This window comes from Lissotriton vulgaris, chromosome 8 (assembly GCF_964263255.1).
Source record: "Lissotriton vulgaris chromosome 8, aLisVul1.2, whole genome shotgun sequence".
Taxonomy (NCBI): domain Eukaryota; kingdom Metazoa; phylum Chordata; class Amphibia; order Caudata; family Salamandridae; genus Lissotriton; species Lissotriton vulgaris.
This window is the reverse complement of record NC_141696.1, coordinates 1,565,534,699-1,565,559,751: the sequence shown is the minus strand read 5'-3', so window position 1 is coordinate 1,565,559,751 and position 25,053 is coordinate 1,565,534,699. Positions and strand designations below refer to the sequence as shown.

The window sequence follows — 25,053 nt, the reverse complement described above, 5'->3', positions numbered from 1 at the left end:
AGGAGTGAGTGCCCAGGACTACTGACATCCCATCCAAGGGCCCTCAGGCCGGGAGTGGGTGCCCTGGACTCCTGACATCCCATCCAAGGGCCCTCAGGCTGGGAGTGGGTGCCCTGGACTCCTGACATCCCATCCAAGGGCTCTCAGGCCAGGAGTGAGTGCCCTGGACTCCTGACATCCCATCCAAGGGCCCTCAGGCCGGGAGTGGGTGCCCTGGACTCCTGACATCCCATCCAAGGGCCCTCAGGCCGGGAGTGGGTGCCCTGGACTCCTGACATCCCATCCAAGGGCCCTCAGGCTGGGAGTGGGTGCCCTGGACTCCTGACATCCCATCCAAGGGCTCTCAGGCCGGGAGTGGGTGCCCTGGACTCCTAACATCCCATCCAAGGGCCCTCAGGCCGGGAGTGGGTCCCCTGGACTCCTGACATCCCATCCAAGGGCCCTCAGGCTGGGAGTGGGTGCCCTGGACTCCTGACATCCCATCCAAGGGCCCTCAGGCCGGGAGTGGGTGCCCTGGACTCCTGACATCCCATCCAAGGACTCTCAGGCCAGGAGTGGGTGCCCTGGACTCCTGACATCCCATCCAAGGGCTCTCAGGCCAGGAGTGAGTGCCCTGGACTCCTGACATCCCATCCAAGGGCCCTCAGGCCGGGAGTGGGTGCCCTGGACTCCTAACATCCCATCCAAGGGCCCTCGGGCCGGGAGTGGGTGCCCTGGACTCCTGACATCCCATCCAAGGGCCCTCAGGCTGGGAGTGGGTGCCCTGGACTCCTGACATCCCATCCAAGGGCTCTCAGACCAGGAGTGAGTGCCCTGGACTCCTGACATCCCATCCAAGGGCCCTCAGGCCGGGAGTGGGTGCCCTGGACTCCTAACATCCCATCCAAGGGCCCTCAGGCTGGGAGTGGGTGCTTGTAGGATCTGGTGGTCTCTGAAGCAGGAGGAAAGAGAGTTCAGGGGCCAGTCCAGTGGGAGACACGTCAGCAGTGAAGCACAGGTCTGGCTGTGTGTGCACCACGCATGCCCCCATGTCCTCTGGGTGCTCATAGAGTGTATTAGGCTCTTTTGGATACGGAGGGTGCTGAAGCATGTGGAAGCTAGGGCGTTGATCTGTCAGTTCATGGTGAGGGAGGAGTCTGACAGTGTATGATAATGGCCCGCAGTGTATGATAATGGCTGGCAGTGTGTGATGATGTCTGACAGTGTATGATAATGGCTGATATAGGATGAGAATGGCTGATATATGATAATGTCTGACCGTGTATGATAATGGCCCGCAGTGTATGATAATGGCTGACAGTGTATGATAATGACTGACAGTGTATGATAATGGCTGACAGTGTGTGATGATGTCTGACAGTGTATGATAATGGCCCGCAGTGTATGATAATGGCTGACAGTGTATGATAATGGCTGAGAGAGGATGAGAATGGCTAATATATGATAATGTCTGACAGTGTATGATAATGGCCCGCAGTGTATGATAATGGCTGACAGTGTGTGATGATGTTTGACAGTGTGTGATAATGTCTGACACTGTATGAAAATGTCTGACAGTGTATGATAATGGCTGACAGAGGATGAGAATAGCTGATATATGATAATGTCTGGCAGTGTATGATAATGGCCTGCAGTGTATGATAATGGCTGACAGTATATGATAATGGCTGACAGTGTATGATAATGGCTGACAGTGTATGATAATGGCCGCAGTGTATGATAATGGCTGACAGTGTATGATAATGGCTGACAGTGTATGATAATGACTGACAGTGTATGATAATGGCCCGCAGTGTATGATAATGGCTGACAGAGTATGATAATGGCTGACAGTGTATGATAATGGCCCGCAGTGTATAATGGCTGACAGTGTATGATAATGACTGACAGTGTATGATAATGGCTGACAGTGTATGATAATGGCCCGCAGTGTATGATAATGGCTGACAATGTATGATAATGGCTGACAAAGGATGAGAATGGCTGACAGTGTATAATAATGTCTGACATATACGATAATGGCTGACAGTGTATGATAATGGCCCGTAGTGTATGATAATGACTGATAGTGTGTGATGATGTCTGACAGTGTGTGATAATGTCTGACAGTGTATGATAATGGCCCGCAGTGTATGATAATGGTTGACAGAGGATGAGAATGGCTGATATATGATAATGTCTGACAGTGTATGATAATGGCCCGCAGTGTATGATAATGGCTGACAGTGTCTGATGATGTCTGACAGTGTGTGATAATGTCTGACAGTGTATGATAATGCCGGGAGACAGACGCAGACCGTATAGGTATACGGAGGTGAGCCGCGTGCGCTTAAAACAGACGCCGCGTGAAGACATCCCACACTGTCTTTCCTGTAGGGGCACAGCTATGTCCCTGTTGAAGTCTCTTCATACATCCCTACCAAGTGTGTAGTGTGGTGTTTATCTTGTACTTTCACTGTATATATTTTTTCACACTTAGAGCCTCTCGGGAGGGTACGCCTTAGCGCGTGCACACCACCGGAGGACTTTTGTTTAGGTCCTGAAGAAAGCTGAGCGAAACGCTATCATCAGCTGAAACATGTCGACCAAATTCATGCCTTTGAACTAGGATTCCGGTTCCTTAATTAAGAACCTGGGGAGTCCACTCACGTTGTTTTTAACCAATGCAGGTTGGCCATTATTAAAAAATAATTTAAAGGCACAAGCCTTGCATTTTTTAATTCTTTTTGACACATTTGCACAATCACAACTAGTCACCTCATAATTTGGGCACTGTTACACTCACCACATCCTGCTCCGCTGTAACCAGGCGTCGTAGCACGCTAGGGAGACATTAGGTCACCCCAGCGGGGACCCGATGATGAAGCATGTCACCAACTAGTGGTGAGTGAGGGTCCTTCTAAGAAGTAGGGTCTCCTTCCCCCATGACCGTGTGACCATCAGACCCTCAGACTCTTCCCTTAATTAAGGAATAGTCTTCCAGGCATAATCTGGGACTCTGAGACTACCCCGCTGTGTGCGTCACACGCGTGTGAGCATTGATCACGCGTGCGGCGCACGGCGGAGTCTGTTTGTTTTTTCCACAAACTTCACAACTATCACATGTAATATATATTTTTTGTATCACAGTCACTCCTCTGTTGTTTATTATACATTAAATTGGGGCACAGGAGTGTCTACGCCCTACCTCTCTTGTTGATATGATATAGTGTATGATAATGGCTGAAAGAGGATTAGAATGGCTGATATATGATCATTTCTGACAGTGTGTGAAAATGGCCCGCAGTGTATGATAATGGTTGACAGTGTTTGATGATGTCTGACAGTGTATGTTAATGGCTGACTGTGTGTGATAATGTCTGACAGTGTATGTTAATGGCTGACTGTGTGTGATGATGTCTGACAGTGTATGATAATGGCCCGCAGTGTATGTTAATGGCTGACTGTGTGTGATGATGTCTGACAGTGTATGATAATGGCCCGCAGTGTATGATAATGGCTGACAGAGGATGAGAATGGCTGATATATGATCATTTCTGACAGTGTGTGAAAATGGCCCGCAGTGTATGATAATGGTTGACAGTGTTTGATGATGTCTGACAGTGTATGTTAATGGCTGACTGTGTGTGATAATGTCTGACAGTGTATGTTAATGGCTGACTGTGTGTGATGATGTCTGACAGTGTATGATAATGGCCCGCAGTGTATGTTAATGGCTGACTGTGTGTGATGATGTCTGACAGTGTATGATAATGGCCCGCAGTGTATGATAATGGCTGACAGAGGATGAGAATGGCTGATATATGATCATTTCTGACAGTGTGTGATAATGGCCCGCAGTGTATGATAATGGCTGACAGTGTGTGATAATGGCTGACAGTGTATGATAATGGCTGACAGTGTGTGATGATGTCTGAAAGTGTGTGATAATGGCTGACATTGTATGATAATGTCTGACAGTGTATGATAATGTCTGACAGTGTATGATAATGGCTGACAGTGTGTGATGATGGCTGACAGTGTGTGATAATGTCTGACATTGTATTGTAATGGCCTGCAGTGTGTGATGATGTCTGACAGTGTATGATAATAGCTGACAGTGTATGATAATGACTTTATCGGAAAGTCTGACAGAGGATGAGAATGACTGACAGTGGATGAGAATGGTTGATAGTTATGATAATTGCTGATATTGTCAGAGGATGGTCGATAGTATATGAGAATGGCTAACAGTGTTTGATAAAAGCTGATCGTGTATGATAAAGACTGAGACTGTATGAAAATGACCGATTATGTTAAGGATTGGCTGATAGTGTATGAGATTGGCTGATAGTTTATGGGATTGGCTGATAGTGTATAGTTTTTGCTGATAGTGTATGAGATTGGCTGATAGTGTATAGGATTGGCTGATAGTGTATATGATTGGCTGATAGTGTCTGGGATTGGCTGATAGTGTCTGGGAATGGCTGAAAGTGTATTGGATCGGCTGAAAGTGTATGGGATTGGCTGATAGTGTATAGGATTGGCTGATAGTGTATATGATTGGCTGATAGTGTCTGGGATTGGCTGATAGTGTCTGGGAATGGCTGAAAGTGTATTGGATCGGCTGAAAGTGTATGGGATTGGCTGATAGTGTATAGGATTGGCTGATAGTGTATGAGATTGGCTGATATTTTATGGGATTGGCTGATAGTGTCTGGAATTGGTTTATAGTGTCTGGGATTGGTTGATAGTGTCTGGGATTGGCTGATAGTGTATGAGATTGTTTGATAATGTATGAGGTTAGCTGGTAGTTTATGGAATTGGCTGATAGTGTATGAGATTGGCTGATAGTATATGGGATTAGCTGGTAGTTTATTGGATTGGCTGATAGCGTATGAGATTGGCTGATAGTGTATGAGATTGGCTGATAGTTTATGAGATTGTTTGATAGTGTATGGGATTGGCTGATAGTTATGGGATTGGCTGATAGTGTATGTGATTGGCTGATGGTTTATGGGATTGGCTGATAGTGTCTGGAATTAGCTGATAGTGTATGGGATTGGCTGATAGTGTATGGGATTGGCTGATAGTGTATGGGAGTGGCTGATAGTGTCTGGGATTGGCTGATAGTGTATGAGATTGTCTGATAATGTATGAGGTTAGCTGGTAGTTTATGAAATTGGCTGATAGTGTATGAGATTGGCTGATAGTATGTGGCATTAGCTGGTAGTTTATTGGATTGGCTGATAGCGTATGAGATTGGCTGATAGTGTATGAGATTGGCTGATAGTTTATGAGATTGGTTGATAGTGTATGGGATTGGCTGATAGTTATGGGATTGGCTGATAGTGTATGTGATTGGCTGATGGTTTATGGGATTGGCTGAAGGTTTATGGGATTGGCTGATAGTGTCTGGAATTGGCTGATAGTGTATGGGATTGGCTGATAGTGTATGGGATTGGCTGATAGTGTCTGGCATTTGCTGATAGTGTATGAGACTGGCTAATAGTGTTTGGCATACACTGATAGTGTATGATAAAGGCTGATTTAGAAAGTTCCTGAGTGTTCGAATGGCTGGATCATGCGTGAAGACGAGTTCTCCAAGATCTAATGATATATGTATGTTTTGAACCTTCTCTATGCGGTATGGATAGTTCTACTTACCTACTAAGCTCCTTGTGAATATATTTCAGGTCATTCAAGAAGCCACTGAAACCTACAGATGCATTGACTCCTATTACCACAGCCAGGACGACTCGCTGCTCCTGGTCCTGCACAATCCAATGAACCGGCTCCGGCAGAGCCAGGAGTCGTGGGACATGGCTCTTCACTCCAATGTTGGATTCAGGTAAATGCTCCTCCGATCTTCATTGTCAGTGTACACCTGTAGGAAACATCTGTTCCCATGAACCTTGCAGCTTCAGGAGATGGGGTTTGTGAAGATAGGAGTATCTCAGGACATCACATCAATGAATCACCTAACAGAAGGCGTGTCTTAGCCTCAGTGTCCGTGCTTGTGACACACGCAATGACGTCCAGTTATATGAAGATAACGTTGTAGATAAAGCGGCTGGTTTTAAGGATGGTGCGGGCCGGCAACAGTAGCAGGTATGGTGGTGATGTAATTATATTTCTTCATGCCCAAGATGGGACATGCTGCGGTGTGTCGGGGTCCCAAGGCGCTTCGACCGCTGCGAAACCCTTCCTGGCTTCCCTGGGAGATGGTCCCTTAATGGGTATCTCCAGGGTGAGACCAGGCATCCCCGGCGGTCTGGTGGGGCAGTTAGTGAAGATGAGGCAAGCTAATGCCCAGAGTTGCCGAGTGTGATCGCTGATCAGAGTGGGCACCGAGGCGAGAGAATTATCGAGTCCGCTGACCCTGGTCCAGAAACCTGCCGTGCCGGGAATCGAACCCTGGTCCCGGGCCGTCCTCACACATGACTCTTCCTGACCTGGGGAGGTGTAAGGCTCTTTCTGGGCCCTGGGAGAAAAGGCTCCCATTCCAGGGTCCAGAACTTTGTCTTGTGGTGGCAGGCTGGTGTGTACCAGTCAGGGAACCCACCAGAAGCTGAATGTTTTTCAGGGGGCATCTCTAAGATGCCCTCTGAGTGTATTTTACATGAGTTCCCAGACTGGCATCAGTGTGAGTTTATTGTGCTCAGACATTTGCTACAAAACTTGGCAGGTTTTAATAAAACCATAATGGTGCTGTGGAGTTCGTAATGACATACTCCCAGACCATATACTCGTTATGGCTTTACTGCACTTACAATGTCTAAGAATGGACTTGGACACTGTAAGGGCACAGTGTTCATGCAACTGTACCCTCACCAGTGGTATAGTGCACCCAGCTAGAGTGGTGGCTTGCAAGCGTGGCACACAGTTATGTTCACTCTTCACTTATCTCTGCACCAAAACATGCAGCCTGCCATGGCAGTGTGTTTGTGTTAAGGTACAGGACCTCTAAGGGTGGCACAATTTGTGCTGCAGCCCTTAGAGGCCTTCCCAGGTCACCTTGCCCTTGATGCCCATGGTACCTTAGGGACTTAAATGTGGTCAGAGAGGTGTCAATTATGGGTGCAAAGGTTCACTTTTGGCAGGGACCCAGGGCACATCAAGTCAAAGTGCATCAGAAATCTGGAAAAAAGTGGGGGGTTACCGCAACAGAAACGCACTTTTCTACACGTATTTCCTGAAGTCCTCCATTGTGCTCTACAGCGGTTTTCGATGTCACTTCGCACCTATGCACCTGGCTTCCCTGATATAGATATCCTGGTTTCCGGGGTATCTATGAGTGGGGTGACTCTCCATCCTTCTGTCTTCCACAGAGTTCCTTCAGGGTCCATTGGGAAGGATCGTTCTTTTTCAAAACTGCAACCGCGTCTTCCCATTTGACTCCTATTGGACACACAACTGTTTCCATTCTGCACACAGCCTCTCAGGGCTTCTGGGTACTTACCATGGGACGTTCCCTGTGTCCCCAGCTCCTTGTAGTCTTCTGGTCCAAGTCCTGACTTCAGTCGCAGTTCGCATTCCATTTTTAAGTATATGGTTTGGTCTCCCCATGGAGACTGCTGTATTTTGTGCTATCTACCTTATTTCAACTGGAGTATTGTTGTGTATTTGTGCTTATATCTCCGGTTTGGAGATATACCAATGTGTTAGTGATTGTTGTGTAATAAATAGGCCTATTTTTATATATACGATGTGCGGTTCTTTTTCATTTGACCTACACAACAACTGGCAAAACAAGCTGCTTAACACTCCTTCAAGATAATTCTGAAGTCTGCTCTCTTTAGCTACCACTTTGAGAGCTTTTTATGGTTATCAAAGTCCTCTAAAATCACCATAAGGACTGCCTGTATTAGTGCAAGGTGCATCACTTGAATAAGGATGCACCACATACTAAGCCGGCCTCTACAAAGGGTTTGAACTGCACTCCTGAAGCCTATTTCTGGAAGGAACACTGTCAATGTCTTTGGAAGATAGAGATAGAACCAGGCTGTGTTTATTCATTTTGACAGTATCTTCTTTTAGGGTGAGGTCGGTCATCAAATGTGAATCCCAGTGGCTTGGCAATTAGAGAAAGTTGAGGATTGAAGCCATCAGGGCTCATGTGATTGAGGCAGGTTTGCACTATTTCTTGCTTGTTCTCCTTGGCAAACAACAGGAAATCTGTCCTGGTTGGGTTGGATTTCTGGGAGGTGCTGGACATCAGGTATGCTGTTGTGTATCTTCAGCATACTGGTGAATCTTGATGCTGTTATCTGTGAGTAGAGAACTGATGGCTCCTTGTAGAAGTTGGCAACAACGAGGGTTTTGGCTTGAGCGCAGTAAGGCTACGCCAATTCTGTAGTAAACAAACAAGATGCCAGTGCTGCGCAATTGTGTTAATAGTTCCGAAAAATTTAGTTGTGAATCTCTCAATTTCAAAGACCACTCTTTCAGTCCAGAATCTATCAAATCATGTGAATTTATTTTGAAAATGTCTTTCTTTCTTTTTTTTATATATATAAAAGTTTAGTTTTTTTATGATACAGAGAACACGAAACAGTGTTTAAATGGCTTCTAATTGGTCTAGCATAATTTTCATCAATATCTGAGGAGGAGCAGGGTTATTAGTGATAAGAATTGTCTTGGAAGGGAAAACTTTAAGAGGAAAGAGTGGGGAGAAAAAAGACAAAGCACGTTGAATTTACTACATATAATACATTGGATTAATAGACATAGAAAAGACACCAGACACAAAGGAATGGTCAAGAGGGAAAGACAAAAGTAAGGTTGGGGTATGGTGGCCTTGCGCTAGTCCTATTTATGATAGCAGGTGAAACCAAATCCACTGAATGGAAACAAACTGAAATTGAATACAATCAAAATAATATAGACCATCAACAATTTCACATTTGGACAATACAATGACATAAGATTGGTCTAAATTTATAGATGAGGGAGTTCGACGCGTTTCGAATCCCATAGAATATTGGGATTCTCTTCAGGACCATGTGGACATGATCTGGAAAACATAAATTAAAAAAATCATGCTGTCAGTCAAACACCTGAGCAACTGTCTACTTAACATTCAGTCCAGCACATACTCAGCTCATACCTGTGTTTCTGTTGATGTTATTTTTATCCAAAAAGGTGGTGGGTTGGGCTGGAATATTAAAATTGAGAGGAAGGGTTCATAAGTATTCGAACTCAAATGGAAGGATCCGTCATGAGAGCAATGCATTTATGTTACTCACTTGGTTGTTTTTTTTAAGTTCAAGAAGATGTTATTTGATATTGAGAAGAAAAAAGCAAGGTGTCAATACAAAGTACAATGGAAATATAAAACATTAAAAACTATGATAAATAAAACAAGCATAAGGTTGTAACTAGTATCAAAAGGAAAATCCGGGCAATGGAATGAAAGAAGGAAAAGGCATATAAAACATGAATCATAAAAGCAAGAAAATACCGGAAAGCAATGTAAAAATGATACAATGAGGAAAAGAAAAATGGAATGCAGTGAGCATTTAAGGAGGTTTAAGGACCTCTTGTTGCGAGGGCTGTGGACGAAACGAACGAGTAGCACAAGTATCCAAGTAAAGCGTGATAGGGAGCCATAAGTCCATACGCTTTGCGGCCATGTGAGCCGGAAAAACAAAAGCAGTGTCAAGTCTGTGGTTATGGCAAACATTGAACCACCACGCCTTAAAGGAGATATTGGAGGAGTCCTTCCAGTTTACCGTTATCTGCTGAAATGCAGCCGCCAGAAGCAAATCAATAATCTGAGGCTTTAGTTCAACATTATCCCAACAAGGGGAAAGGCTGCCTAAGAAAATGTTTATGTGAGAGGAAGGGATACATGTGTGAAAAATCAAATTAATTTGAGCCCAAACTTGAAACCGAAAATCATGAACAGAGGTACATAAGAACAACATAAGAAACAAAGTTGCTTGTGGGGGTGAACAAGACCAGCACGTATGAGAAGTGTTGGGGAAGCGTTTATGGAGGTCAAAGGGTGTATAGAGGAGTCTGTTATAAATGAAGAACAAGGACTGTGTCAAGGTTGCCGCTCTCGAGGATTTACGGATCTTGATCCAAACTTTGTCCCATAGTGAAATTAGCCAGGACACAGAAAGGTCATGTTCCCAACATTGCTCTACTTTGGATTTGGGCCTAGGAGAGTCAGTAGTGTGAAGGTATTTATAAATGGAGGAAGCCTTTGGAGTCTTGCGTAAAAATGAGTGAAGTAAGGAGATGGGAGTGGGAGAAGTAGGAGATGGACATAGCTGAAAGAGCCGATTATAAGTTGTCAGTGCAGCCTCCCTAAGTAAATGATAGTTACGAGTGAAGGAGGTGGGTAAGTCATAAAGGGAACGAAGAGTGGTGAAAGATAAGAAAGAGGATTGAGAAAAGAGTTGAGAAATCCATATCAACCCTCTGTGATGCCATGCTTTCCAAAAGAAGGGTTTGTTACGAATAAGTAGGGCGGTGTTATGCCAGATGGTGGAGGAAAGGAAATCAGCAATGGTCGTGGGAGGGGAATGGGAAGAAGATAGGAGCAGTTTAGTAGTAAATTTATGAATGGGAGTGGAAATGGAAGAGGGTTTACGGGAGAAAGAATGGTATTCAGCGAAGGAGGAAGGAGAAAGAAGAAGGCGCTCAAATTTAGCCCATAAGGGACAAAGGGTGCTGGGATCTTGCAACCAGAAGGAGGCTTGTCGTAATAAAAATGCTTTATGGTAAGCAGGGAAGTCTGGGAAATTAACTCCACCCTCTGTCTTAAGACGAATCAGTCGGGCGAGAGACATTCTAGGCTTTTTCTTATTCCAAAGAAAGGACATCAGAATGGAGTTAATTTTTTTTAAAAACTTGGAAGGAATGGATACAGGAATGTTAGAAATAATATAGTGGACTATGGGAGACAACATCATTTTAATAGTGTCAAGGCGGCCCCACCAGGACAGGTAAAGAGGATGCCATTTGGACGTTAATTTTTGGATGCATTTGGATAGACAGAGGGATACAGTATCTGGAATGGTAGGAGTAATGTGCAAGCCGAGGTATTTGATATGGGAGGATTTCCATGTGAAGTTGGAGGCAGTAAAATCAGGTTTAAATGTGAATTTCGTTAAGGGTAGGATCTCACATTTATCATTATTAAATTTATAGCCAGATATTTGGGAGTATTCATGCACTTCAGCAAGGAAGGCGGGGATCGAGTCAGTGGGGTTAGAAATAAAAAGAAGGATATCGTCCGCGTATGCGGCTAGCTTAACTTGAGAATCTGATAGTTGAAAGCCCTGAATAGTAGGGTTCTGACGAAGTTTAGACAGAAAGGGTTCTAAGGCCAAATTAAAAAGAAAAGGAGATAAGGGGCACCCTTGACGGACACCTCTTCCCAAATCAAAAAAGGAGGATATTTGACCATTAGCACAAACAGCTGCACGTGGATTGGAATAAAGTACGGAGACCAGAGAAATAAATTTGGGACCAAAGCCAAACCAATGAAGGGTGTGAAAAAGATAGGTCCATTCAACTCTATCGAACGCCTTTTCAGCATCAAGGGCAATGGCCGCAAGGGAATGGGGTAAATGACGGGACTTAGATAAAACATTGAATAGCAGTCTAGTGTTGTCAGTGATAAAGCGACCCTTGACAAAGCCTGACTGTTCCTCACCCAAAAGATCCGGGAGAAGAAGATCAAGACGTGCTGCAATAGACTTTGCAAATATTTTATAATCAATGTTAACCAAGGAGATTGGCCTATAATTCTTACAATGTTGAGCATCTTTCCCCTCCTTGGGTATGAGGCAGATGTGTGCATCAGAGAAAGAACCTGAGGAAGATCCTAAGGTGAGGAAAGCGTCAATGAGAGAGTGTAGTTTAGGGATAAGAGGTTTTGAAAAGTGAAGGAAAAATTCAACAGTAAAGCCATCCGGCCTAAATGAGAGAAGTCAAGCGGGAAGTGAGCTGGCTTTTGGATGTTGGAGAAAAAGCGGTCTAAGGATTGAGAGGAGGGTTGGGTTTCGGAAGAGTAGAAGGTTTTGTAAAAGGCAGAAAATTCAGCAAGAATATCTGTATCCTTATGTTTGAGAACAGAGTGTGTGTCATAGATTGATTCAATATTTAATTTGTTATGCTTTACTTTCAAATAATTAGCAAGAATCTTCCCAGCCTTATTTTTACCCCCATAAAACTTTGCACTTGATTTCAATAAATATAAAGATGCATCATCCGTGGACTTTTTGTTAAATTTCATTTTGGCATTAATCAGGGCTGTTAAACTGTCTTGCGAGCGATAAGTAAAAAAAGAATGCTCCAATTTCTTAATGTCAAGAAGGAGAGTAGCTGTGAAGTTACGAGCTGCTCTCCGTTTTTTCTCCACAAAGCCAATTATAAAATCCCTTGCTGCGGCCTTGAAGGCGTCCCAGATGGTGTGCTTAGGAATGGAGGGAGTGTCATTAAGTAAAAAAAATTAATCTGAAAATTCAGTAAAAGATGCAGTGAACTTAGGATCCAAGAGAAGAGAATTATTAAAGCGCCATCGCTTGGGTCCAACTGATTTAGGGAGAATGTCAAGTTGAACTAAAGTGAGGGCATGGTCTGAAAGTAGAATCGGGCCAATCTCTGCATGAGAAAGGGTTTGGGCAATGTCGTGAGTAACAAAAATGTAGTCAATCCGGGATTGAGAATGATGGCAAGGAGAGTAAAAAGTGAATTCCTGCAGCTCTGGATTACATAAACGGCAGGCATCAGTGAGCTTATGTTGAGAGATAGCTTGAGAGAAGAGTTTATGTGACTTATTAGGAACAAAGTGAGCCTTGGAATGTCTATCCAAAAAGGGGTCAAGGGGCTGGTTACAATCTCCCGCTAAAATAAAGTTGCTATCAATAAATCTGGTAATATGACGGGAAAAGGTATACCAAAAAGTAGGATCACCAGCAGTGGGGGCATGGACATTTAGAAGAGAAATTGGAACATTCTTAATAGAAAGCTTAACAAATGTCCAGCGACCACTATCGTCTGATTCCTGATTAAGCAAAGAGTGAGAAAGATTCTTGTGGCATAAAATGGCTACTCCATTATGCTTGCCATCCCCTGGAGAGTAATAAACATCACCCATCCAACTTCTCTTCAGCTTAACAGATTCTTCAGCAGACAAATGAGTTTCTTGCAAAAAGCAATATCAACATTTAAACGTGCAAGGTGCGACAAAACTCTCTGTCGTTTGATGGGAGAATTGACGCCCTTAACATTCCATGTAACTATTTTTAACGACATAGTATGAAAATGAAAAAGAAAATATCAATAAAAAAAGGAATATAATAAGTGCCCAGAATAATAAAATGAGCAAAAAGGATATGAGAATCAAAAAAAGGTAAAGTAATGTGAAATCGAAATATAATAAGGAGGAAGTACAAGTGAATAAGCAGGAAAAGTGTTAGAAGAATGAGAAAAAACGAAGAAAGAATATTCAGAGAGGGAATAAGAAGAGATGAAGAAAGAAGATTCAGGAGAAAAAGTAACAAGGTCGAGAGCGAATGATAAGCAACAAGGAAAGGGTCAGAAAAAAGAAGGAAAAAGAAAAAAGAGAGGAAAGAATGTGAATAGAGAGCAAATTTGTGAACTACAAAAGTGGAAGTGAGAGTCAGATGAATGAAGAAATAAAGTAGAGGACTGCAAATAAGAGGAAAAGAAACATGAAGAGAGTAAATACATAGGAGTGGATGAGAGAGAGGAATAGAAGACACCTTTGAACAAAGAAGAACTAGAGATAAAAACAGGATCAAGGACAAAAAGGGAATAACGAAGAACAAGGGAAGGAAGGAAAACATACTTACGAAGGGTGAAACTGAGGACGGGCGTTCACGGGGGAGGGGAGACGAGACGAGAAAACTGAGGGGGGAGAGCTCACTGGAGGAGACGGTACAACCGATGTAAACGAACCATCAAGCCAAGGGAAGGACATACTGTAAACTGTGAAACCTGTGAGAGAAAAAAGAAAACAAAAGAATTGAGGAGAAGAAAACATCAAGAGATTAACTGATAGAAACGAAATGCCAGAATAAGTGGGAAGGAAATGAACATATTATGGAACTAGAAAGGAACAAATATAAAGGGAGGAGAGTCACATAGGAGAGGGGTAGAAACAACATGATAAATACGAACATATATAAAATCAACACAAACTGCGTGAACTAGTGAATGAACCACAATAGTAGGTCATGAAAGTCATGGAGGGAAAGCTGACGAGGAACTGGAGAGGTCCATATCAGATGTTTGGCAGGAATTAAGGAAGCTCCGAAGGCGAACAGGATCCTCGTAGGTCGTCGTTTTGTTGTTATGAGTGACTCTAAAAAGGCAAGGGTGAAAAAGGCCATATCTGGCGCCAATGGATCGAAGCTCCGGTCGCATATCCAGGAAAGCTTTACGGCGGCTGGCTGTGGCTCTAGCGTAATCCTGCGCAAAGAAGAGGGTAGATCCTGACCACGTGAGGCGAGGAGATGCGCTGGCCGCCGATAGGACTTTGAGAAGATCAGTATATTCCAGAAAGTACATGATGACACCTCGTGGTCTGGAAGAGGCAGAGGAAGATGAAGATATGCGGCCAAGCCTATGTGCTCGTTGGATGTTAAGCGTGGTTCCCTCAGGTATGTGGAGGAGCTTAGGCAGGAAAGACTTGAAAAAAGCAATGGGGTAATTTCCCTCGCAATTCTCCGCCAGGCCGTAAATACGAAGGTTGTTGCGTCGATTACGATTCTCAAGCTCTTCGACCTGCTTCTGGAGAGAGGAAATCTGAGACTGCATGTGCGTCACCTTGGAGGATGATTCCTGAAGAGAAGATATGGAGTGTTCCACAGTCGTCACTGTGACATCTGTGACCAATTGTCGGTTAAGACCTGCAACTTAGAATTGGTTTCCTCCATGAAAGGTCGGAGAGCACGTATCTCCTCCAACAGCAGCTCCATAGATACGGCTGAAGTAGAGCCTGACGGTGATGGAGGGTCTTTTTTGAGACGTTTCGACGTGGCTTTCCCTGGGGCCTGAACAGGACGTTCTGCGTTGGACTGCGACGTTTGGACGTCAAGTGCTTGAGACTCTTCCAGGTGCGCCAATGCAGAAAAGACTCAGGAATTTTTGATGAAAACACATCGTGGAGTTTTGGAAACACGAACAATTGCGCCTCTCTCCATATAACGAAAGCCGCCACCAAAAAGAAAACAATAGATAGATTAGAACCTGAAATGTTCCATGCCTGCGAGAGTCAATAGATGAATGGAGGAGGGCTTAATCAACAAAAGCGTGTGAGAGCAAAGAGGTCCGAAGGAAAACCCCTCATAACCACTTAGGAGCTGCAGAGGTTCACATGAAGACACATAACAGTATCCACTTGCGTAAGTGAGGAAGCCTTTATGCTAGGAAGCAGAGCGCAAAATGTCCATGACATGAGAAGCAAAATGATAGCGTGTGTTTCAAGAAGAAAGAAGGAATCCAGCAGGAAAGTTCCAGCTTCGTGGTGAATGGAGACAGCCTGGAATAGGTGCGCAGTTAAAAGGAGGCGCTGATATCATGAAGAAAAGGGAGCCATGTTAAGAAAACAGTCAGGGAGGACAAAATGGCCGCCAAAGTCGCGATATTCGCGAATATTGCTCACCCAAGTTAAGGCAGGCAGGGTAAAAGCATCAACAGGTTGGAGAATGAAGAAATAAGCTCACCATGAGCAGTTGCAGGAGTATGGAGCAGCAGATGAAGGCAGCATCGTCCAAGGCAAGCAGCGCGTAGGACACGCAAAGGAAAAACAAAATGGCGGTCGCGGCTGACAGGGAGCCGCGGCCGCTCGATATTGCGATGAACAAAGCGTGCGAGGGGTCGAAAAATGCATCAGCTGGTATCAAAACGCTCCTTTCATGCTCCGACCGGGAAAGCTTCTCCTTGAAGGTGGTCAGCAGAGGCAAAAGAGGGTGAATCCCTCGGCCGATACGGAGCGCTCACATCGGAGCCGCCATCCGCGTTGGGCGCTTAGCCACGCCCCACTTGGTTGTTTTTTGACTCGATCTCCTCGGGTCGTTGTAATCTGAAGACTATTATGCCGTTTTTTGTAGGGAAAGAATTCCAAATTTGGAGATTTTATCTGAAAAAACCAAAAGGATGCACGTATTCAGTGATTGGATGAAGCCAGTGACATTCTATCTTTAAAGCACTACGCTCGGAAACGGGCGTTAAGTGATTGGCCCACATTTTGGTAATCTGAACATTGCCGGATTCAAACAAGAGTTGGATAAAACTCCTCACTCCTTCTTGGGATTTTTTGGGAATTGTAAAGGGCGGGGGTCTCGAGTGCTAGATCCCCTGTGGCATTCTACTTGAGCAAGCTCGGTCCGACGTTGGACCGAACCACCACTTCTTCAAAACTCTGTTTGCTGGTTATTCAAAGTTCGGACTCTGCATATACACTCGTCTACCTTATGCCCCATCGTGCGATCGATTCAAAGCTAGGAGGATCACGCTAAACGTATAATTTAAATCTTGCATTGCTTGCATTGTATTTACGTTCGATAAGTCCGCGAGCTGTAATGAACATTGCTCCTTTAAACGCTCGATTAAAAAAGAGTCACAGTGGACTTCTCATTAAACTCCGCATAGCTTGCATTATTTTACGGTCGGTTAGACCATGAGCTTACATGAACCTTGCTATAATTATGAGTTATTACCTCTAGGTTATAACCGCGAGTCCTCCATGGGCGTCGCTTTCCTCAATCGGAACGCCGTATCGTTATTCCGGGTTTGCGGGTTTAAAAAGGGATCGGTTCCGGCTCGAAAGCATGCTGGGATTTGTAGTTTAATGAGTCGCTAGATGTTAGATTCTACAAATTTGGATGAATGCTTGTCTTTTGACGGATGTATTGCCATTAAAAGTATAGTCAGTTGGTTTACAAGGCTAAAAATGAGATCGACATTGTGTTATTTATAAAAAAAGTGATTCGCTCACAGTTGATGGTGAAATAGGGGTCGTTGTTTGTTTGGTCTTACTTGAGATAGACAAGATGTGAAATGTCACAGCCCCGGTGTTGTAGTAATTCGATGGGCCGGCAAATCTTTAATGAATGTGCATCTTGGATCACTGGCTGAGGTCATGATTTCTTCAGAACGGTCATTCATTTCTGCACTGTAAATTGGAATCGGATCCCTTCATGGGGCCATATAGTCATTTTTATCATAAATGTCAAGTGGTTCTATATATTCTCTCTAGTCTAGCCACTTGAGTCAGAATTGCCGTGAATCATCTCAAAAAGCTTCTCATAGTGTATTATCACAGGTTGTATAATTCAAACATCTCATTTAAACCTCGAGTTGTGGTATTGAATCTCAGAATAAGCATTGCTTCCCGCTGTCTTAGTTTGGCCTCCAAATCTCCGCCTCTCAGGTCAGATTCGACTTTTGATATTATTGTCCATCTGAAATCAATATCCCCATGGGCTTCATCTATCCAGTGTTGTTCTAGAGGTGCTGTGACTACTTTTTTCTTTATCCTGGATTTATGTTGTGATATTCTTTGTCTGGCTTCCTGGTTAGTTTTGCCTATATATAGCTTATTACAGGGGCAAAGGATTCCATAAACCAGGTTTCGTGATTTACAGTTTGTGAAATGGTCATGTTTCCACGATATACCTTCATGCTGAAACAGATTGCCTTCAATTGTAGAATTGCAGCACATGCATGTTCCACATTTCCTATATCCTGTGATTGGAGGGAGGTTCACATTGTCTCGTATTGTAGGAACTTTTGTTTTTGGTTCAGCTGCTCGCACAATTTGATTAGCGATGCTCTTGTCCTTTTTTAAGGCAAAGAGTGGCGTTTCCATAAACTGCACATCCAGATCTTTTATCAAGTGCCAGTTTTGGTGAGTCACTTTTTTGAAAAAGTTGGATGCTGGGCAAAAAGGGGATACACAAACTGTGCGTTTCAGGTCTTTCGTTTCTTTCTTTTTAAGTAGCTCTTCACATGGCGTCCACCATGCTCTCTTTATAGCTTGCTTTAGTAGTTTAGATGGGTACCCGCGGTCCAATAATCTCTCCTTCAAAGCCTTGGCAGGATCCATGTACTCATCCTTAAAGGTGCAGTTTCTCCGGATTCGAAGAAACTGACCGACGGGTAAGTTCTGTTTCACACTTCCTGGATGGTTGCTCGAATAGTGTAGAGCTTTATTGCAATCTGATTTTTTCTTAAAGAGAGTCGTCACTAATTGACCATTGGTACAGTAAACTTCAACATCTAGAAAAGAAAGTCTAGTATTCGATGATGAAATGCTGAATTTGATATCTCTCGTCCTGTTGTTCAGCCATTCATGGAATTCTGAGAGTTGTTCCACAGTGCCAGACCATGTGAAAAAAATATCATCAATAAAGCGGACCCATCCTCCGATCCACTTTTGGACTGGGTTATTGTTGTAGACATATGTATCCTCATATTGGCTCATAAACAAGATTGCCAGTTCCGGGACAAAAGGACAGCCCATGGCGACTCCTTTTATCTGAAAAAAGAAGTCGTCTTTGAACTGAAAATAATTTTTTGTCAGAGCCATCTTAGCTAATTCCAGGATAAATTTCGTAGGTACTTTGAATGGACGGTCTCTCTTGTCCAAAAAGATCTCTAAAACCTCTAATGCTTGGTCCTGGGGAATTTGTGTATAAAGTGAGACAATATCCATACTGACCAAGAGGTCTTTATTCTCAGCAAATGGTAAATTCTGCAATTTATTTAGGAAATCCGTCGTGTCTCTAAGAAAGGATTTAACAGTGATCGTGAATGGTTTCAGAAAAAAATCGATGAATTTTGAGACTGGTTCAAATAATGAATCGCACCCAGAAATAATTGGGCGGCCTCGAGGTGATCTCTCGTTCTTATGTACTTTTGGAAGCACATAGAAAAGTGGTGTTCTTAGGTGTTTATTGACTAGGTAGTTGAATTCTTGTTTTCCAAGGAAACCTTGTTCAAGTCCTCTATTTAGGATTTTACATAGTTCATTCTGGAGTTCAATAGTTGGATCAGCATTGATTTTCCGGTAGCACTCTTTGTCTAATAATTGTCTATTAGCTTCTGCTATGTATTCAGTTGTTCCCCAGATGACGATGGAACCGCCTTTGTCGGCTTGCTTGACTATAATATTCTCATCATGTTTGAGAGAGTGTAGTGCTTGTTTTTCAGCTATAGACAAGTTGGATTTCACATAGCAGTTCTTTTTTTCTTGAGCCGCAATCGCAGATAACACTGATTTTTCAAAATACATGACCTCCTTTGGTACTTTGTAGGCTCGTGGACAGAAACTTGATTTTTTTCTTGAGTCCGGTGGTTTCCGTTTGGGACATCATTTCTTTGTCCGAGAAAAATGAAATTAGTCAGATCTTTCTACAGAACTCAATTAATTCTAATTTCAATCTGACAAAGTCTGTTAATTTTGAAGGTACAAAGGTGAGCCCTTTTTTCAAAACGCTTATTTCTGTTGATGTGAGGAGTTTGGTTGAGAGATTATAGATTGACGATTTCTCTAGTTTTTGTAATTCTGCCTCCTCGTGGACATTTACCATGGTTGTTGATATCGCGTTTTCCCGCGAGCTTTTGGCTGGCCTTGTCCTAAAAAAGGCTGTTGCTGTTGTTGTGGGATATTTTGTTGGTAATTTTGTTGATATTGTTGTTGGTAGTTTGTTTGATAACCTCCCCGTCGGACAAATGGGGGCGGAAAGTCCCTTGATCTGAATCACTGCCTCCTGATGACAAAGTATCTGAGAAGGTCAAGTATTTGGTTCGTGATCGGCCTTGATTATCTGGGAGAAAGCGTCTAGCCTCCGGACGAGAGTAGAAGTCTTGTTGAAGATACGGATAGGTTTTATCAAAAGAAAAATTGCGTTTGTCTCTGTCAAAGTTGCTCTCTTTTTGTTGTACTGTATAGTCTTTGAACTCCAGTATGTCCTTTTCAACTTTTTCAAGTAGAATCTTTGAGTCTTGAATTAGGGGATTAGATTTTATTTCAGCTTCCAGTGCTTCTATCTCCTCTAATTGAGTTTTTGACAAATGGTGAGCGGTTTCAATAGTCAGGACCATAAGGTCTCGGCTACATTTAGTCTCAATAAAGCTGAAGCCTTTTTTATATATGTTGTCCTCGGTGAAGATGACTGGTATATTTTTAACTATCAGTCCTGATGGGATAGTGCCAGACCTGAGATGTTGGAGTAGATAGTGGCCATGCAAGTCAGTCCGGATTTGCTTTTTCTTTAAACGAATAAGTTTGTCTGATTCGTTGCTAGTCTGAGCAGTACTGCTGAGGGAGGCTGAACCAAACAAAGGAGGGTTGCTCAGTAGCTTTTTAATATGTTCTTCGCTATATGCGAACGTTTGATCTTCTGACATGAATAATAAATGATCCAAGATTATAGAATATCACTCCACATACGACATTCACACGTGACAACCGTTTCTGTGTTTTCATCAACCAGCATTCATCAAAAAAATATAAAGAATGACAAAAAAATATTAATAATAACAAACGAAGTGCAACGACAATCAGAATAAAGAGCGACCACGAATGGTGACAACAATATATGTTTTTTGTGATTTAAACGCTATTACGCGTGAGACAACCTCGCGAGCGTGTGCCCGCTATTCAAGGAGACAACAACGAGGGTTTTGGCTTGAGCGCAGTAAGGCTACGCCAATACGGTAGTAAAAAACAAGATGCCAGTGCTGCGCAATTGGATAATAGTTCCGAAAAATTGAGTTGTGAATCTCTCAATTTCAAAGACCACTCTTTCAGTCCAGAATCTATCAAATCATGTGAATTTATTTTGAAAATGTCTTTCTTTCTTTTTTTATATATATAAAAGTTTTGTTTTTTTATGATACGGAGAACACGAAACAGTGTTTAAATGGCTTCTAATTGGTCAGCATAATTTTCATCAATATCTGAGGAGGAGCAGGGTTATTAGTGATAAGAATTGTCTTGGAAGGGAAAAACTTTAAGAGGAAAGAGTGGGGAGAAAAAAGACAAAGCACGTTGAATTTACTACATATAATACATTGGATTAATAGACATAGAAAAGACACCAGACACAAAGGAATGGTCAAGAGGGAAAGACAAAGTAAGGTGGGGGTATGGTGGCCCTGCGCTAGTCCTATTTATGATAGCAGGTGAAACCAAATCCACTGAATGGAAACAAACTGAGATTAAATACAATCAAAAAAATATAGACCATCAACAATTTCACATTTGGACAATACAATGACATAAGATTGGTCTAAATTTATAGATGAGGGAGGTCGACGCGTTTCGAATCCCATAGACTATCGGGATTCTCTTCAGGACCATGTGGACATAATCTGGAAAACATAAATTTAAAAAATCATGCTGCCAGTCAAACACCTGAGCAACTCTCTACTTAACATTCAGTCCAGCACATACTCAGCTCATACCTGTGTTTCTGTTGCTGTTCTTTTTATCCAAAAAGGTGGTGGGTTGGGCTGGAATATTAAAATTGAGAGGAACGGTTTATAAGTATTCGAACTCAAATGGAACGATCCGTCATGAGAGCAATGCATTTATGTTACTCACTTGGTTGTTTTTTTACTCGATCTCCTCAGGTCGTTGTAATCTGAAGACTATTACGCTGTTTTTTGTAGGGAAAGAATTCCAAATTTGGAGATTTTATCTGAAAAAACCAAAAGGATGCACGTATTCAGTGATTGGATGAAGCCAGTGACATTCTATCTTTAAAGCACTACACTCGAAAACGGGCGTTAAGTGATTGGTCCACATTTTGGTAATCTGAACATTGCCGGATTCAAACAAGAGTTGGATAAAACTCCTCACTCCTTCTTGGGATTTTTTGGGAATTGTAAAGGGCGGGGGTCTCGAGTGCTAGATCCCCTGTGGCATTCTACTTGAGCAAGCTCGGTCCGACGTTGGACCGAACCACTCTTTATTCAAGTGTGTTGAACAGGACTTCTTCAAAACTGTGTTTGCTGGTTATTCAAAGTTCGGACTCTGCATATACACTCGTCTACCCTATGTCCCATCGTGCGATCGATTCAAAGCTGGGAGGATCACGCTAAATGTATAGTTTAAATCTCGCATTGCTTACCAAAATGTGGCCATGTCTGAACTGAGGTGGTGTGTAGTGCAAAAAAACAATGGATTTAGGCCCAGATCTCTGTACTGGGGTGAATTTATGACATTGTTCTGCATTCTGTCCATCAACTGTGGTTTTTGCATTTGTCACCCCAAGTGGGATGGGTATGCTCAGACGTGAGTCCCATGCACTCTACACCACTGGATTCAAGCAAGCCGGGCTGAAGACAGGCTGAAATGCCAGAACCCGGTCCTCGGAAGCTTGTTTCCGGTCCAGGGAAGGCATGGCTTGGCAGTTCGGGCTGGACTCTTCCCATGAGGCACAGGGTCAGACTGATTTGTATATGGCCATGTCTGAACTGGGGTGGTGTGTAGTGCAAAAAAACGATGGATTTAGGCCCAGATCTCTGTACTGGGGTGAATGTATGACATTGTTCCGCATTCTGTCCATCAACTGTGGTTTTTGCAATTATCTGTGAGTAGAGCACCGAGCTGACCTATGTAAAGGTTGACGGAGGGGCGATGTGTATCATTAACATACTGGTGAATCTTGATGCTGTTACCTGTGAGTAGAGCACTGAATGGCTCCATGTAGAAGTTGACGGAGTGGCGTTATGTATCCTCGGCATACTGGTGAATCTTGATGCTGTCTGTGAGTAGAGCACCGAGCGGCTCTATGTAAAGGTTGACGGAGTGGTGTTGTGTATCATTAACATACTGGTGATACTTGATGCTGTCTGTGAGTGAGCACCGAGCGGCTCCATGAAAGGTTGACGGATTAGCGTTGTGTATCATTAACATACTGATGAATCTTGATGCTGTCTGTAAGTGGAGCACCTAGCGGCTCTATGTAAAGGTTGACGGAGTGATGTTGTGTATCATTAACATACTGGTGAATCTTGATGCTGTCTGTGAGTGGAGCACCTAGCGGCTCTATGTAAAGGTTGATGAAGTGGTATTGTGTATCATTGACATACTGGTGAATCCTCACGCTGTTACCTGTGAGTGAACACCGAGCGGCTCTATGTAAAGGTTGACGGAGTGGTGTTGTGTATCATTAACATACTGATGAATCTTGATGCTGTCTGTGAGTGAACACCGAGCGGCTCCATGAGAGGGTGACGGAGTAGCGTTGTGTATCATTAACATACTGGTGAATCCTCAGGCTGTTACCTGTGAGTAGAGCACCGAGGGGCTCCTTGTAGAAGTTGACGGAGTGGCGTTGTGTATCATTAACATACTGGTGAATCCTCAGGCTGTTACCTGTGAGTAGAGCACCGAGCGGCTCCATGAGAGGGTGACGGAGTAGCGTTGTGTATCATTAACATACTGGTGAATCCTCACGCTGTTACCTGTGAGTAGAGCACCGAGCGGCTCATGTAGAGGATGAAGATGACAGAGGACAATAGGAAACCCTGGGGGTACTCCACAGGTGACAGGGATACTTGGGGACCTTGAGGGCCAATGTATGCATGTACGTATGTATGTGGTAAGTCTATAGCATGATCCTAGCCAAAAGGCAGCCAAGCTCCCCTTATGGTCATGGTGAAGCATAAAGACGGCGAGTAATAGGAAAGGAAGCTGGGTTGTAGATGATTGATGCACCTGAATATAGTGGTCTCACTGTGATATAGTGTTCTTTAAAGAAGTGTCTCTTCAACTGTTCCCTAAGGTGGTGCTGCATTGGGATGGTCTTAATGGATCGGGAGATGTTGTTCCAGATCCTGGGTGCATAGATGGAAAAGGCCTGTTGTCTTCTTTTTTCTTCTTTACACCTCTTGGTCTTTGAACGAACAGTTGTTGCTTGGGAAGGTTGGTGAAGATCCACCGAATGGCACTGCCAGTGAATCCCATTTGAAACTTCAGGGTGCTTATGAGGGTGGGATAGTCAACTTTATCAAAGGCAGCTGAGAGGTCCACCAATATCAGGAGACAAGCATCATCTTCATCTGTGGTCAGGAAGGTGTTGTGAGACCTGGGGTTACCAGCCCTCAAGGGGGTAGCATGGCGCGAGCAGCAAGGCAGCCAGGGGCTTGTGTGTAAAGCAGCTTCTTTACGCACACATCCAATGTAAGACACAGTGGCGCAATAATGGAGACCACACCAGTAGTTGTATTTGAAAGAATCAAGATCTTTTATATAAGCTTTCAAATAGAGCGTTGCATTATTAACTCTACAGAATTTCATTGAGACATTTCATGAATCGCATTCAGGTTACATTTCCCATAAATGGGTAAACATTTCATTACAATCATAACCAGCTCATCTAGCAATGAAACACTAGTTAACCCCGCCTGTCGTATCAGCCTCTCTGACAGGCAACGGGGTGACTGTAGTAACCTGGAGGATCCTACAAGAAGCGACTAGAGTAATGCGTTTAAATATCACATCAAACCTTTCATGGATGCTTTTCCCTCAAGGTACTAAAACATATCAGCAAGTACTAATCAGTCCAACAAGGAACTCCAAAGAACACAACCCTTAGTTATTTGTGACAAGCTTTTCTTCTTGTAAATTCCGGTTGGCTTGCAACCTAGATCAGATTATTAGAACACTAAGGAAGCCCACCTCTGCCTGAAAATTCAATACAGTGAAGTGAATCTCCCTCTCATGTCAGGCTTGTAAATACGGTGCATCATGAACATTTTCAGCTTGTAAATATCGTAGAGGAGAACATGTTTAACCCTCCAACCTCCAAACTCAGGAGGCACATTCAGAAAGGGGCCAACGGGGCCCAGTCTCAATCCACCCCGGGGGTGGGGTGACCTCGGGCCACACTCGGCCTACCGCCCTCCTCCCCGGGGGTTACCTGGTACCTTCAGCCCTCCAGGGCCCTTGCGTTGTCTGAAGTCGGCGGGAGAAGCTTCTGCCGGCTGGGGGGTCCTCTTGCTGCCTGGCGCGGTGCTTTGGGGATGCAGACACTGGCGCTGGGGCAAGGCGGTTCCGTGACGCGGGGCAAA

At 43.7% G+C, this 25,053-nt stretch overlaps 1 protein-coding gene across 1 annotated transcript in view; it reads left to right on the top strand.

The window, feature by feature from the left end:
• SPAG17 (sperm associated antigen 17) overlaps nucleotides 1–25,053 on the top strand; it is a 1,900,597-nt gene that overhangs the window by 938,665 nt on the left and 936,879 nt on the right. The window contains exon 19 of the mRNA XM_086935838.1: nucleotides 5,676–5,830. Within this exon, the coding sequence (XP_086791964.1) occupies nucleotides 5,676–5,830 (155 nt within the window). The remainder of the gene's footprint in view (nucleotides 1–5,675; nucleotides 5,831–25,053) is intronic.